The 13,596-nt window shown below is 42.5% G+C and overlaps 2 protein-coding genes across 3 annotated transcripts; both read left to right on the forward strand.

Annotated features, from left to right (window-relative positions):
* Positions 1-1,048: 1,048 nt before the first annotated feature.
* LOC144708834 (phosphatidylinositol/phosphatidylcholine transfer protein SFH9-like) lies at positions 1,049-5,030 on the forward strand. Of its 2 annotated transcripts, none has more exons than XM_078582276.1 (14): positions 1,049-1,134; positions 1,259-1,432; positions 1,585-1,610; positions 1,692-2,001; positions 2,348-2,447; positions 2,659-2,925; positions 2,987-3,064; positions 3,173-3,324; positions 3,397-3,493; positions 3,572-3,760; positions 3,828-3,936; positions 4,234-4,598; positions 4,677-4,745; positions 4,828-5,030. In XM_078582276.1, exons 1-14 carry the CDS (start codon positions 1,064-1,066, stop codon positions 4,843-4,845), a joined length of 2,025 nt encoding a protein of 674 aa, XP_078438402.1. In that variant the 5' UTR covers positions 1,049-1,063; the 3' UTR covers positions 4,846-5,030. The 2 variants fall into 2 exon arrangements, with proteins under 2 accessions (XP_078438402.1, XP_078438403.1); XM_078582277.1 differs by having other exon boundaries at positions 4,831-5,030.
* Positions 5,031-5,146: 116 nt separating this feature from the next.
* LOC144708835 (high mobility group B protein 15-like) lies at positions 5,147-13,217 on the forward strand. Its single transcript, XM_078582278.1, has 6 exons — positions 5,147-5,344; positions 6,177-6,255; positions 6,513-6,675; positions 6,776-6,841; positions 7,225-7,577; positions 8,554-13,217. Exons 1-6 carry the CDS (start codon positions 5,160-5,162, stop codon positions 8,644-8,646), a joined length of 939 nt encoding a protein of 312 aa, XP_078438404.1. The 5' UTR covers positions 5,147-5,159; the 3' UTR covers positions 8,647-13,217.
* Positions 13,218-13,596: the final 379 nt, after the last annotated feature.

Raw genomic sequence — 13,596 nt, forward strand, 5'->3', positions numbered from 1 at the left:
GCATTTGGATGGTTTGTCTACCCTCGCATATTCTTTTTTTTCGTTTTGCCCTTATTTCCTCGTAAACCCTCGAAATTTTCTTTCCTCTCATTTTGACCACGAAAGATCGTTTCCCCCCAACCTTCCTTCCTTGATATTCTCACGCCCATGTTTCCTCCCTCACTCTAATCCCTTTCAGCCAACATGCGACTGCCTTCTGCTGCTCTCAGTCATGGTATGGTTATCATGATCATTGTGGTACAATTATATTAACCTATTATGATCATCATGGCAGTCGGGTGTTATCATCATTGTATGACCATCATGGTATGACCAAAAATTGAGAATCTTGACTATGATCATTATGGTAAGATTATATTTACATAGTATGAACATCTGTGTATGATGATATTAACCTACTATCATCATTATGACAGTCGGGTGTTAACGTCTATGTATCGTTACCATGGCAGTCGGGTGTTAACATCAATGCATGATCATTATGGCAGTTGGGTGTTAACATCAATGTACGATTATCATGGCAATCCGGTGTTAACATCAGTGTATGACTATCATGGCAATCTGGTTTTAGCATCAGTGTATGATTATCATGGTACGACCAAAAATTGAGAATCTTGACTAAGATCATCATGGTACGACCAAAAATTGAGAATCTTGACTATGATAATCATGGTACGATTATATTAACCTACTATGATCATCGATCATCACGATATGATTATATTAACCCAATATGATAATCATGGTAGTCGGGTGTCAACATCAATATCTGATCATCATCGTATGACCAAAACTTGAGAATCTTGAATATGATAATCTTGGTGCGATTATATTGACCTACTATAATTAACATGGTATGATTATATGAACCTTCTATGATCATCATGGCAGTTGGGTGTTATTATCATTGTATGAACACCATAGTATGATCATCATGGTATGACCAAAACTTGAGAACATTGATTTTTATCATCATGTAATGATTATAGATGGTATTCTACTGCCAGAGTGGAATAGCTCGAGGGGGTGATAGTATCGGCGGATTGGCTACCTCGTCGGTTAAATGTACATTCCGCTCAATGATAGCCCACTAATGCTGCCACGTGGCAAGTTGAGCGTTGGGCAGACGAAGGGGTAAGCGCACCGAAAGGAACCTTCTTCTTCTCCTACTGCCGTAAAAGCAGTAACACCCGTGCCAGAAAACAGCGAGCACGTGAAATTCTACTGAGTTATTCACGATAATTTTTTTTGGGAAAAGCCTGCAGGGAGCTCTGCCGAGGGGGAGAAGAATCTCTGCAATTTCCCAGGGAAGAAGGGCGAATTGGGCGGGGAAAACTGAGAACTCGGCGCCCGGGATCAGATCGCTTCTTCGGAATTCTCCCGCCGATCGTGCTCTTCCGGCCGCCCTTCGGATCGAGATCTTCTCTGCAAGGTGTGTATTTCTCGAAAGTTAATCGATTTCTCCGTCGGTTTCCGCGAGATTTCGCTAGATTTTCTCACGGGTTTTCGTTAAATGTGGCTCCCGGGAATTGGTCTTTTTGTTCTTGGGAAATCGATTTCTAATGGGTTTCATTTTTTTGACAGGTTTCCGTTCGAAGGTATAATGTCAGGTACGCGCATTCTTGGTCTCGTTTTGTTATAATTCGTGGAAGGTTTAGAAAAGATTAAATGATTAACAATCATCCGTCCAGTTTTGTTCGACGAGATCCCGGGATGTTCTACGTCAGTGGATGAGAGGAAGGAGCGGAAGTCCGATGTGGAGCATTCCGAAGATGAGAGGAGGAGGACGAAGATCAGATCCTTCAAGAAGAAGGCTTTAAACGCCTCTTCCAAGATCACCTGCTCTCTTAAGAAACGGGGGAAGAGGAAGGTCGACTACAGGTTTCCGATCGAGGATGTGCGGGACGCTGAAGAGGAAAAAGCCGTTAATGCGTTTCGCCAGGAGCTTTTACTGAAGAATCTTCTTCCTGATCGGCATGATGATTATCATACCATGCTCAGGTTAGTATAATCAGACCATTGTTATCGCAGTCAAGAATTTTTATTTTTGCAAGTTTTTTCAGCCCGCTAGTATGTTCATACCATAATGATCATAGTCAGGATTCTCAAATTTCGAAGCCTTTTTCAGTAGGTTTTTTTGATCCTACCATGATTCACGGTCAAGATTCTCAATTTTTGAAAGTTTTTTCAGTTGGTTTGTTTGATCATACCATGACGATCATATTCAAAATTCTCAGTTTTCCGAAAGCTTTTTCAGTAGGGTAAAATAATGATATACCCCGATAATCATAATCGAGATTCTCAATTTTTGAAAATTTTGTCGGTTTATTTATATAATCTTTCTCAGGTTTTTGAAAGCACGGAAGTTCGACATTGAGAAGGCGATCCAGATGTGGTCAGACATGTTGAAGTGGAGAAAGGAATTCGGAACAGATACAATTTTAGAGGTAAGAGCACCGATTCCCTTGTCCGATTATAAGGAAACTCTTGATACTCGATCATAAATTTCTATTTTCGATTTTCTCACTGCTCGATATATTGCAGTAAATTTTGCCAAAATAATCTGACAACGAATGAGAAATGAAATAAAAAACAAGTTTCTCCTTCTGTGCCAAGCCTTATTCAGAAAAGAAAATTAACCAATTGTATTTTTCAAAGGACTTCGAATTCGAAGAACTGGAAGAAGTTTTGTGCTATTACCCCCATGGCTACCACGGCGTTGACCGAGAGGGAAGACCGGTGTACATCGAGAGACTGGGCAAGGTTGAGCCCAATAAGCTCATCCACATAACCTCCGTTGACCGCTACATCAGATACCACGTTCAGGAGTTCGAGCGCGCCTTCAGCGAGAAGTTCCCTGCCTGTTCTATCGCCGCCAAGAGACACATTGGCTCCACCACCACAATCCTTGATGTTCACGGCGTGGTAATTCGTCTCACATTGCTTAATTTTTCTTTCTTTTTTAATAATTTTTTTTTTTCCTCAGGGGCTGAAGAATTTTGGTAAAACTGCCAGAGACCTCCTCCTGTCAATGCAGAAGATAGACTCCGATTACTACCCCGAGGCACGTTACTAATCTTGCTTTTTATGAATCTAAATGTTACAAAGTCAATGAAGATGAAGTTTGCTTTAATCCCGGAGAATTTAATCTCGCTCTCGTTTCTCCCCTCAGACACTCCACCAAATGTTCATAGTCAACGCTGGTCCGGGGTTTAAGCTGCTTTGGAATACGGTGAAGGGTTTCCTGGATCCGAAGACCACGTCCAAGATCCACGTCCTGGGTACCCGCTTCCAGAGTAGACTCCTTGAAGCGATTGACCCGAGGTTTGACCGGATCTTCCCTTGCCGTTGACCAAAGGCCGCTCGTTGACTTTTTTCTTTCTTGGTGCTCGCCAGGCAGCTGCCAGATTTCCTGGGTGGCTCTTGCACATGCGCCCCCGCTGGTTGCCTCCAGTCCAACAAGGGGCCTTGGAATGACCCGGAGATAATAAAGGTATTTATCTTTTTTCCCTGCATTGACCTTTTTTTTGGGTGGGTCTGCGTTGACTGGGAATGTTGACTGGGTTTCTAGCTTGTGCGCAACGCGGAGGGCAGGAGATCATTGGACGGGGATCTGGATAGGCCCGGCTCAATGAAGGCAAAGATCTGGGCCCCGCTAGACGCCTCAATGGCGGAGTCGGGTTCAGATGCTGATGACTTGGGCTCACCGTCAGCGTCCAGGGCGGTTGACTTTTTCCGGCTGGCCACCGTGGACGAAGAGGTGAGTTTTATCTTTTATTATTTTTTATACAGTCCAGGGAAATTCTAAAATGGGCCAATCTATGCAGGCCAACTCCTCTTTTCCTGTCGTTGACAAAGCGGTTGACTCAGCGACGTTGATCGGGCTTCGGAACCGTCATCCTTCTCTAGTGGTCAAAGAAACTGAATGCGATCAGGGTAAGATCCCAACCCCGTCATCAGACATTTTGACTCCATTGGTACCTGTTGACCGTCGCGTCAATGTCAATCTCATCCACCCACGTTGAAATTGACGTAGTGGCAGATGGACTCGGATGACAAGAGATTGTCCATCATCACCCACCGTCATTTGATGGAGACCATCGTTAAGGACGGTGATGACCTAAAACCTTTGAAACGCATGTGAAGATGATGCTGCCATTGACGTCGTCGTCATCGTCATTTCGATGTGCCTAACCCTAAATATCTTCTTTCTTTTACTATTCTTCCCTGAAGTCGAGGGGGCGGGGAGCTCGGGCATTAGGTCTATTGCTGGCGCGCTGGTAGGGCTTCTGGTCAAAGTGTTGACTTTCTTCCAAGATCTGGCCTGTGGGTTGGAACAGAGGCTGACAGGCGCCTCCACCGCTCCGGTCAACCCCACCGAAACCAACAGGGTGCCGAGCCCCTCTGCTGCTGCGGTCAACTTTGCCGAAGTCAACAAGGCGCTGGGCCCCTGCATGGAGAGGCTACGTCGGCTCGAGGCCACGTGCCACGAGATGAGCCGGACACCAGCCCGGCTCCCCGAGGACAAGGACCGGGTTCTGCTGGACTCGTGGGCCCGGATCAAATCCATCGAGTTTGACCTCGAGAAGACCAAGCAGGTTCCTCCCCTCTCGAGTCAACGCTACAGTTTTTGCCTCTAAAGTCAACTTAACCCGTTCCCCTTTGTTCTGCCGCAGGTCTTGCAGGCGACGGTGGTCCAACAGTCTGAGATATCAGACTCGCTGGAGTCAACGCTAAAGTCAAAGGTCCGCTTTCTCTCTCTATCCCTATCTCTGTATCGCTCATTAGTAATTTTGACCGCCCTCTGACTTATCCTGGTCTTGGCAGCAGAGGTCGGGTCGTTGATAAAAAAGCCTCACATTCTCTCTCTGACGTCAGCGGCCGGCCTTGGCTCGCTCGTCAGGTTGTAAAAGCGAAGAGAGAAAGAGATGGAGAGAGAGAGAGAGAGTAAGATGGGTCCGAATGGGTTTTCCGGTCCTTTTCGGGCATAGAACTCCGATTCTTGAATTTAATAAATTCCTTTCCCTTTCTCTCTCTAGACTGCTTTAACCGAATCTCACGGTTCAAAATTCACCGAGCCCGTGTTCCCGTGATTGTTTCTCTCTCTCTCTCTCTCTCTCTCTCTCTATTTGTGTTTCTCTCTCTACAGGCAGAAGGGCATGACGAAGGAAGAAGAGGGGTCGCCGTCGCCGTCGCCGTCCCCGCCGCGTGGAGCGGCGAACGGGAACGGGGCTGAGATCGTTTACCCAGTGGCGGAGGCCGCGTACGAAGCGGTCGTGGAGGACGCGGGACTCTTCTTGAAGACGCTCGAGCGGCTGCACAGTGGCATGGGAACCAAGTTCATGTGAGTTTTTTCTCTCTTTCTTTCTCGTCCTACGCTTAAATCTTCCAAGTTTTCATCTTTCCTCAGAGAAAAAGGAAAATCTTTCGTGGGGTTGTTCTTTAATTTGTTCTCCGATAAGTCATTGGTGGGAAACAAGCTCGTTGAGAATGCTATGTTCTTCGATATCGTTGCTTGTTTTTGTCGCTTTTTTATGGGCGGATGGTCGTTTTTGAGGGGATACGGGACCCGATTTGTGTTCGTAAGCTTTCTTGTTTTCTGTTCCGTGGCATTGGCGATGTATTTGATGTGTTTCTTTCGAGCATTTGAAAGTCTTTAGGGATTATAGTCATTATCTAATCAGAAAGTTAGGTCTTTGGAAGTTTCATAGATGCTTTGGGACTGCGGAGCTTTATTCGTCGCGGCTGATTTGAATCGGTATGATAATTATTGGCTAAATATTCGTCGTCAATGTCTTAAGTTTCTGTTCTTCTCGTTTTTGTGAAAATGGCACCTTGTATGTCTCTCTTTCTCTTCAAAAAGAGGATGGAGAAGAATTTTGGCGATTGGGGCTTCATTTTGTGTAATTACATTGAGACTGACCTGTTCTTAGGCACCTAAAATTTACACGAATGGCGAAAGGGATAATAAAAGGAAAGAGGAAGAATATTTAGATAATTAAGACTTCATATTTTCTAATCGCGTTGGAGCTTATCAGTTCTTTAACATTAAATTTAGACGATTAACCTTTGAATTTTGTGTTTCTTGTGTATTTTCTTTCGTTTCAATGATGCTTTTTTTTTACTTCAATGAGCGTGTAATTTATAGCAGTAAAAATGTCTTTTCTTCGGTGCAGGGTGCCTAGAATTGGTGGAAGGGCTCTTGATCTGCATCGCTTCTTTGTGGAAGTGACTTTAAGAGGGGGCCTTGAAAGGGTATGTTAGAAACTAATGGCTATTTTATTAAATATAGCCAAAGGTTTCTGTCTTTCGTGAATGTAGGTGTTTTTCGATCAATATCTAGGTTTAAAATTCATTATCTTCTCTTAGTTTCTTTTAATGCTTTATCCGAGGTCTGATTAATCCAGTAGCCACTGCAAAGTGTCTATAATTTTTCTTCAAAAAGTGAACCGGTTCTTGTGAAACTCAAGTCATTTTAAATATTTTAGGGTCTTTCCTTTTTTCTTGAGCAGGCAATAAAGGAGAGGAAATGGAGGGAAGTTATTGCAGTGTTCAACTTTCCATCAACTATCACCAGCGCATCTTATGTACTGAGGAAGTATTACATCTCCTTGCTCAAAACATATGAACAAGTCTATTTCTTCCGAGATAGAGCATCTGGTCTTTCCTCGAGTGGTAATAAATCCCTTGCATATAAAATTTCACTGAAATTCGTTTCCTCTTGTATACAAAAACTCTTTAAGGTACTGTCGGTTTCTCTTGTTTTATTCATCAGTTGCAGCGCCATCCTCTGCGTCCAGGACTTCATCTCAGGGGAAAGTTGGAAGGCGTTCTCTACATTGTACGTTTCTGCATTACGTTTTAGTTATCAAAATGGAAATCTGATTTCATTTTATGAAATCTCATTTTTGAAATTTGGGATGATGTTTCCTCTCCGTATGGATTGTTTTCAGCGAAATGAAACTCTACCTGTGTAATCATATGACATTTCCGACTACGGCTTATAACAGTTCAGTAGCCTCCCCTCATAAACATGACATTAAAATGAAGGAAACATATTTTCCCATTTTATTGATAAAACTGAGAATCATATGGAATCATAACTTCAAAATCTGTGATGGAAATTTCTCTCTCCTCTGTACTTTCTGTCAAATGAAACTGAAAAGTGAGCCATGTGCGAGAAGATTAAAATGACAGAAAACATCTTATTCCCCTGAACTACAGATTCTTCTGTGCGAGAAGCTTCTTCAGTTGTGGGACAGATCACTGGAAAATTCGATCACGGATATCTGGTGACAGCAAAATTTGGCACAGAAGAGCTGGTGGGAGTTCTTTATCATCCGCCTCGTGTTCTTCCGGAGCAGCGGGGTTTGTGTTTCAGTCCTTGCCATCACAGCCGGAAAAAATCCCGGAAATTGATCAAAGACCCTTCCCGGCCGAAATCAAATAGAAGTGGGTACAATTTTTTCTTTGCTGAGCAATATGCAAAGCTGAAGTCCAATCATTCGGGTGAAGAAAGTGCAATTACTAAGCAGATTGGCCAGCTGTGGAACCAGCTTGGTATGGAAGAGAAGGAGGTATGATTTCACCCAGCAGATCATCGTCTAGGATTTCTTTAATCTCTTCTGCTAGTTTTCTTTTTAATTTTGAGTTTTTTATCTTTTCGCTGATGTCCATCAGTTGATTTTTATTATTGTTGGTTTTCCTTACAGTTAATCTTAATAATAGGTAGAGTTGGTAGACGAAGGATACATCATCTGCATCATCATCAAATTGCGTCATTGTCATCCTTGTTTTTGCTCCGATGAATGATGGATGATGATGATTATTCATTCTTGGAAACCGGGTGACCTACTGATGATCAATACGCTAAAGATGATAAATCACTAAGACTATGATGATAACGGCTTACAGTCCACTGATCATCATCATCGTTGATGCCTAGCTAGGGTTGGCGATCAATGATGTATTCATCAGTCTTTTAAGAAAATGATGAATTCATCAGACATTGCCATTGCCATTCATTTTGGGCTTGGGGCAAAGGACGATGACGATTCATCATTGGCTTATGAATCATGATTAGTCATTGGCCACTCGTCATCGTCATTAGTCTCACAGAACCCAAGAAGTAAGTCTAGATAATATTACTTAATGACTATTCTAATGGTTTTTGCTCATGATTCCTCATTGTTCGCCCATCAGCGTCATTAGTGACACCAAACCCTAGAAGGAAGTATAGAGAAAAATAATGGTTTTCGCTCAGGCTTTTCTCTCGTTCCAGAGAGTAATTACTCTTTTATGTTGTCACGACATGATCAGATGAATCTATAATGCTTTGAATTGTATCTTCTCCACTGATGGAAGTGATGCCCAAGGCCGTAATCAGATCTTTGGTTTCATGCTAAGTAAATCTTTAAATTTAATATTTTGCACGGTAAGTCTGCAAGTCCAATTGAATGTTCTAGTTTTATTTCTTATGGTATTTAATGGCGACTCTGGTAGTGTTTTCTATGGTATTTAATGGTGCAGGGTTTAATAGCTATGTTGATGCAGGTTTACCGAGAGAAAGGCGTGAAGGACAAGGAACGGTATTTGAGCGAGATGGTGGAGTATAGAAAATCGTCAAATGGGTCTCAGACCAGGTGAGTGCCGACAACATGTCTATGTGCTTTTGTTAGGCCCTCGTTTACAACCACGAAAAATATTTTGGAATTTCTAGAATTTGATAGTTACAGCTTCCATCATAGCACGAGTGTTTTTAACGTAACTGATAAAAACCCTAGAGTGAAAGGGAGACATTGAGAAAGAGACACACACCATGAATACTTGTCTTTGAACTATATACTGGGTTAGGGAGAATGAGAGAGAGTATTTTTTTTGTTTTAATTAGCAAAGGTTTTTCAGGATCTCTCGAATGAGAAAACTGTGGTCTTTTTGTTTAATTGAATCTCATTCCAATAATAATAGATGCGATTGTGGCATGTCTTTTTAATAATATATGCCTTTAGAAGATTGCTACCAAGGACGCTTCAGATGGTCAAGCTTTACATGTTTTTCATAATTGCCATTTCATGAGGTATTGATGATGAAGACGAAATTTATTCGCATGATGTCCTATGGACAGATATTATAGTAACATGGTTGAAGATGCACGTTTTACTGTCTTTGCAAAACTTTAAATCTATTTATTGGATACCCTTTAGAATCCTTAAATTTTGATAGTCATTCCTTGATTGGATGACTAATCGATGTGCCTTGTAAGTGTATTTTCTCCTTACCAAGGGGATTTGGGTCTTAAAAAATATCAAATATTGCATGATATGAATGAAGACCTTAATTTAGATCATGTTATTTCACAATCATGATGATCTAATCATTGCACAGATTTGAAACATGTATTAGGGATGTTAGAGAAGTTTTCATGGACATTGGATTGTGTGAATTAAGTCATGGCTTGATGAGATGATTGGGTAGTACACCAGTGGGTATTAATGAATCATGGTAAAGAGATCCAGAGGGTGAACACTGTGATTGGAGAAATCATACACAAGTATAATGACTATGAAAACTTTTTGACAAGGTATGATGGATGCAAGTTATCATGGGCATTAGACATTCATGATGGATGATACTATTTAAAGGCATTTGAGATAACAAACTAGCATCAAATAATCCAAAATGCATATAGGTGGAATGCCTATATGGAGATGTGTTAATCTTGGTTATGCTTAAATATTTAGTCACATAATGATAATGCACACTTGAAAGACTGATAACATTTAATGAAGTTAATAAAATCTGCTTTTATATGGTAACTTTTGTCTTTTCGGATTATTGTTCACCATTTAAGGTAAAAATGATAAAAAACTATTTTATATTCTTAAAATGTCCTATCCATCCAAACTCTCAGAATAAAATCCTTTTCCCTCTTTTTGTATTCCATCTTAGATTTATAGTCCTGACTTTTTGTTGACGGCGCAGTGCATCAGTTATCTTTGATCCATTCACGTTGTGCAAGAATGTAGGGAAGAGGGTTGTGCCATCTCTGGTATCTTTGATTTAAAATGATGTGCTTTAAGCCATTTATATTTTATCAAAGGTTTCTTACGATTACAGAAATTTTACTATGATTCATCATCCTAAACTTTGGAGCAAGACCAACTCATTATAGTTGGGACAAGGATCAGAGGGTTATAAAAATTTTAGGCGGTCCAGGAGCAACTTCTTAGGTAAAATTTTATGCAGCATATGTTTAAATTTTTAAAAGGGGAAATAGAAAAAAGGATTTTCGAGATTGATGCCTAGAAAAGAAGACCAAAATTTTTGGGATACTGACACTCATGAACTCTTATATAATTCTGTGGAATGAAGTGAGAATATTCTCTCCATGTTAAAAACTTTTACAACTGAAAATTCACTACAATACCTCACTAAACACATTCCTCTTGAAATCACTCATACCAAAGTCAAGGTGGAAGCAGATATCTAAATTGGGCACCTGGCATAAACACATTGATCGGTCGAGATCTTTCATGAATGCATTATTTGGGACCCATGATGTGCCAAAAGTTTGTATTTGATTGGTCTACAAGAAACTATCTCTTTATATTTATTTGTTCCTAACCTTCTCTCCCTATCTCTCTCTTTCCAAGAAACCATCTCTCAATATTCATTTGTTCCGTACCATCTCTCTCTCTCTCTCTCAGTCGCTATCTTTTCATTCATAAAATGAAACGTTGTGTCGAAGCCCAAGCCTCTCTCCCTATCTCTCTCTCTCTCTCTCTCCGAGAAACCATCTCTCAATATTTATTTGTTCCGAACCATCTCTCTCTATCTCTCTGTCTCTCTGTCGCTATCTTTTCATTAGTAAAATAAAACGTTTCTTCCTGTCGAAGCCCAAGCATCTCTCGCTATCTCTCTCTCTCCGAGAAACCATCTCTCAATATTGATTCGTTCCGATCCATCTCTCTATCTCTCTCTCTCTCTGTCGCTAACTTTTCATTAGTTAAATGAAACGTTTCGTTCTGTCAAAGCCCAAGGCCCCAAGCATCTCTCCCTATCTCTCTCTCCAAGAAACCATCTCTTAATATTCATTTATTCTAAACCATCTCTCTGTATCTCTCTCTCTGTGTCGCTATCATTTCATTAGTAAAAAGGGGAATACTACGTATCAGCATGAACTCCCGTTTTTGTCAGCCAGTCAGCATGAACTTTCGTACTTGTTCAAAAAATAGCACGAACCAATAAGAAGACGCCAAGTGGCGTCTTCTTATTTTTTTTGTCAGCGATGGTCAAGTGCTGACGTGGTAGCCAGGTGGATTCCACCGTGGTAGCCAGGTGGACTCCACGGTGGCATCCACATCTCAGGCTGCCGACGCCGCGCGTCTCCGGCCGCCGACGCCGCCGCGCGCGTCTCTGGCCATCGACGCTTCCTCTCTTTTGATAATGGCGTCTACAAATGTCAAACCGCAGAGAAGAAGGACGAAGAGGAGGAGGAGGAGAAGAAGAAGAAGAAGAAGAAGAAGAAGAAGAAGAAGAAGAAGAAGAAGAAAAAGAAGAAGAAGAAAAAGAAGAAGAAGCAGAAGCAGAAGCAGAAGAAGAAGAAGAAGAAGAAGAAGAAGAAGAAGAAGAAGAAGAAGAAGAGGCAGAAGGAGGAGGAGGAGGAGGAGGAGGAGGAGGAGGAGGAGGAGGAGGAGGAGGAGATGAAGATGAGGGCAAGAGAGAGTCTTCTTCTTCTGCCTCTTCTTCTTCTTCTTCTTCTTCTTCTTCTTCTGCTTCTGCTTCTCCTTCTGCTTCTGCTTCTCCTTCTCCTTCTCCTTCTCCTTCTCCTTCTCCTTCTCCTTCTCCTTCTTCTTCTTCTTCTTCTGCCTCTTCTTCTTCTTCTGCTGCTTCTTCTCCTTCTCCTCCTCCTCCTCCTCCTCCTCCTCCTCCTCCTCCTCCTCTGCGGTTTGACATTTGTAGATGCCATTATCAAAAGAGAGGAGGCGTTGGCGGCCGGAGACGCGCGGCGGCGTGGGCGGCTGGAGACGCGTGGCGGCGGCAGCCGGAGACGGGCGCTGTCGGCGGCCGGAGATGTGGATGCCACCATGGAGTCCACCTGGCTACCACGTCAGCACTTGACCATCGCTAACAAAAAAAAAGAAGATGCCACTTGGCATCTTCTTATTGGTTCATGCTATTTTTTGAACAAGTACGAAAGTTCATGCTGCCTGGCTGACAAAAACAGGAGTTCATGCTGATAAGTGGTATTCCCCCCTAGTAAAATGAAACGTTTCTCTCTTTTAAAGCCCAAGGCCCCAAGCATCTCTCCCTATCTCGCTCTCTCCAAGAAACAATCTCTCAATATTCATTTGTTCCCAACCATCTCTCTCTCTCTCAGTCGCTATCTTTTCATTAGTAAAATAAAACGTTTCTTCCTGTCGAAGCCCAAGCATCTCTTTCTATCTCTCTCTCCAAGAAACCATCTCTCAATATTCATTTGTTCCGTACCAGCTCTCTATCTCTCAGTTGCTATCTTTTCATTAGTAAAATAAAACCTTTCTTCCTGTCGAAGCCCAAGCATCTCTCCCTATCTCTCTCTCTCTCTCTCTCCGAGAAACCATCTCTCAATATTTATTTGTTCCGAACCAACTCTCTCTTAGTCGCTATCTTTTCATTAGTAAAATGAAACGTTTTTTTATGTCGAAGCCCAAGCCTCTCTCACTCTCTCTATCTCTTCCTCTCTCTTTCTCTCTCTATCTATCTCCATCTGTTTCCTTCTCTCTCTCAGTCTCTAACTCTCTATCTCATCGTGTCAACGCGGAAGTAGAAACTCTTAACCCAGGCGAGATATTTCCATGGGGAGAGCCAATGAAGGTGTCTCATCGCCATCTTCATATATTCCTTGTTTTTCTCCTTCCTAAGCGCGTTAAGACAATCCAAGTTGAGGAGGAAGATGGTACGCGGAAGCATAGAAGGGCCTGCTCTCGTTCTGTCTCCAACTCTCGTCCTCTTCGTAGTGGCAGCAACTCTCTTTGTCCTCCCGATCGTCCTCTTCGCCTGCGGTCGCGGCTCGGCGAAGAACAGTGGAGGCGGTGGCTGCGGCGGTGGCTGTGGCGGTGGCTGTGGGGGTTGATGATTCTCATACATGGAGGGAGGAACGTGAGTATTGCGTTTAAAACTTGTTTAGAAGATGAATTGAGTCTGGGATGAAGAGTGAAGTTGTTGCGTAAAGAGAATTCGAGAGAGAGAGATAGAGAGAGGGAGAGAACGAGAGAGAGGGAGAGAGGGAGAGATGGAGAGATGGAGAGATGGAGAGATGGAGAGAGAGAGAGAAAGCGAGAGAGATGGAAAGAGGGAGAGAAAACGAGAGAGATGGAAAGAGGGAGAGAGAAAGCGAGAGAGATGGAAAGAGGGAAGAGAGAGGTCTGGAGAGAGAGCCAAAGAAATGGAAAGAGGGAGAGAGAAAGCGAGAGAGATGGAAAGAGGGAGAGAGAGGGATCTGGAGAGAGAGATGGAAAGAGAGAGAGATAGAGAGAGAGAGAGATGGAGAGAGAGAGATGGAGTGAGAGCGAGAAAGCGAGAGAGATGATAAGAGGAAGAGAGATGGAAAGAGGG

The sequence above is a fragment of the Wolffia australiana genome, chromosome 10 (genome assembly GCF_029677425.1).
Source record: "Wolffia australiana isolate 7733 chromosome 10, ASM2967742v1".
Classification (NCBI taxonomy): Eukaryota; Viridiplantae; Streptophyta; class Magnoliopsida; order Alismatales; family Araceae; genus Wolffia; species Wolffia australiana.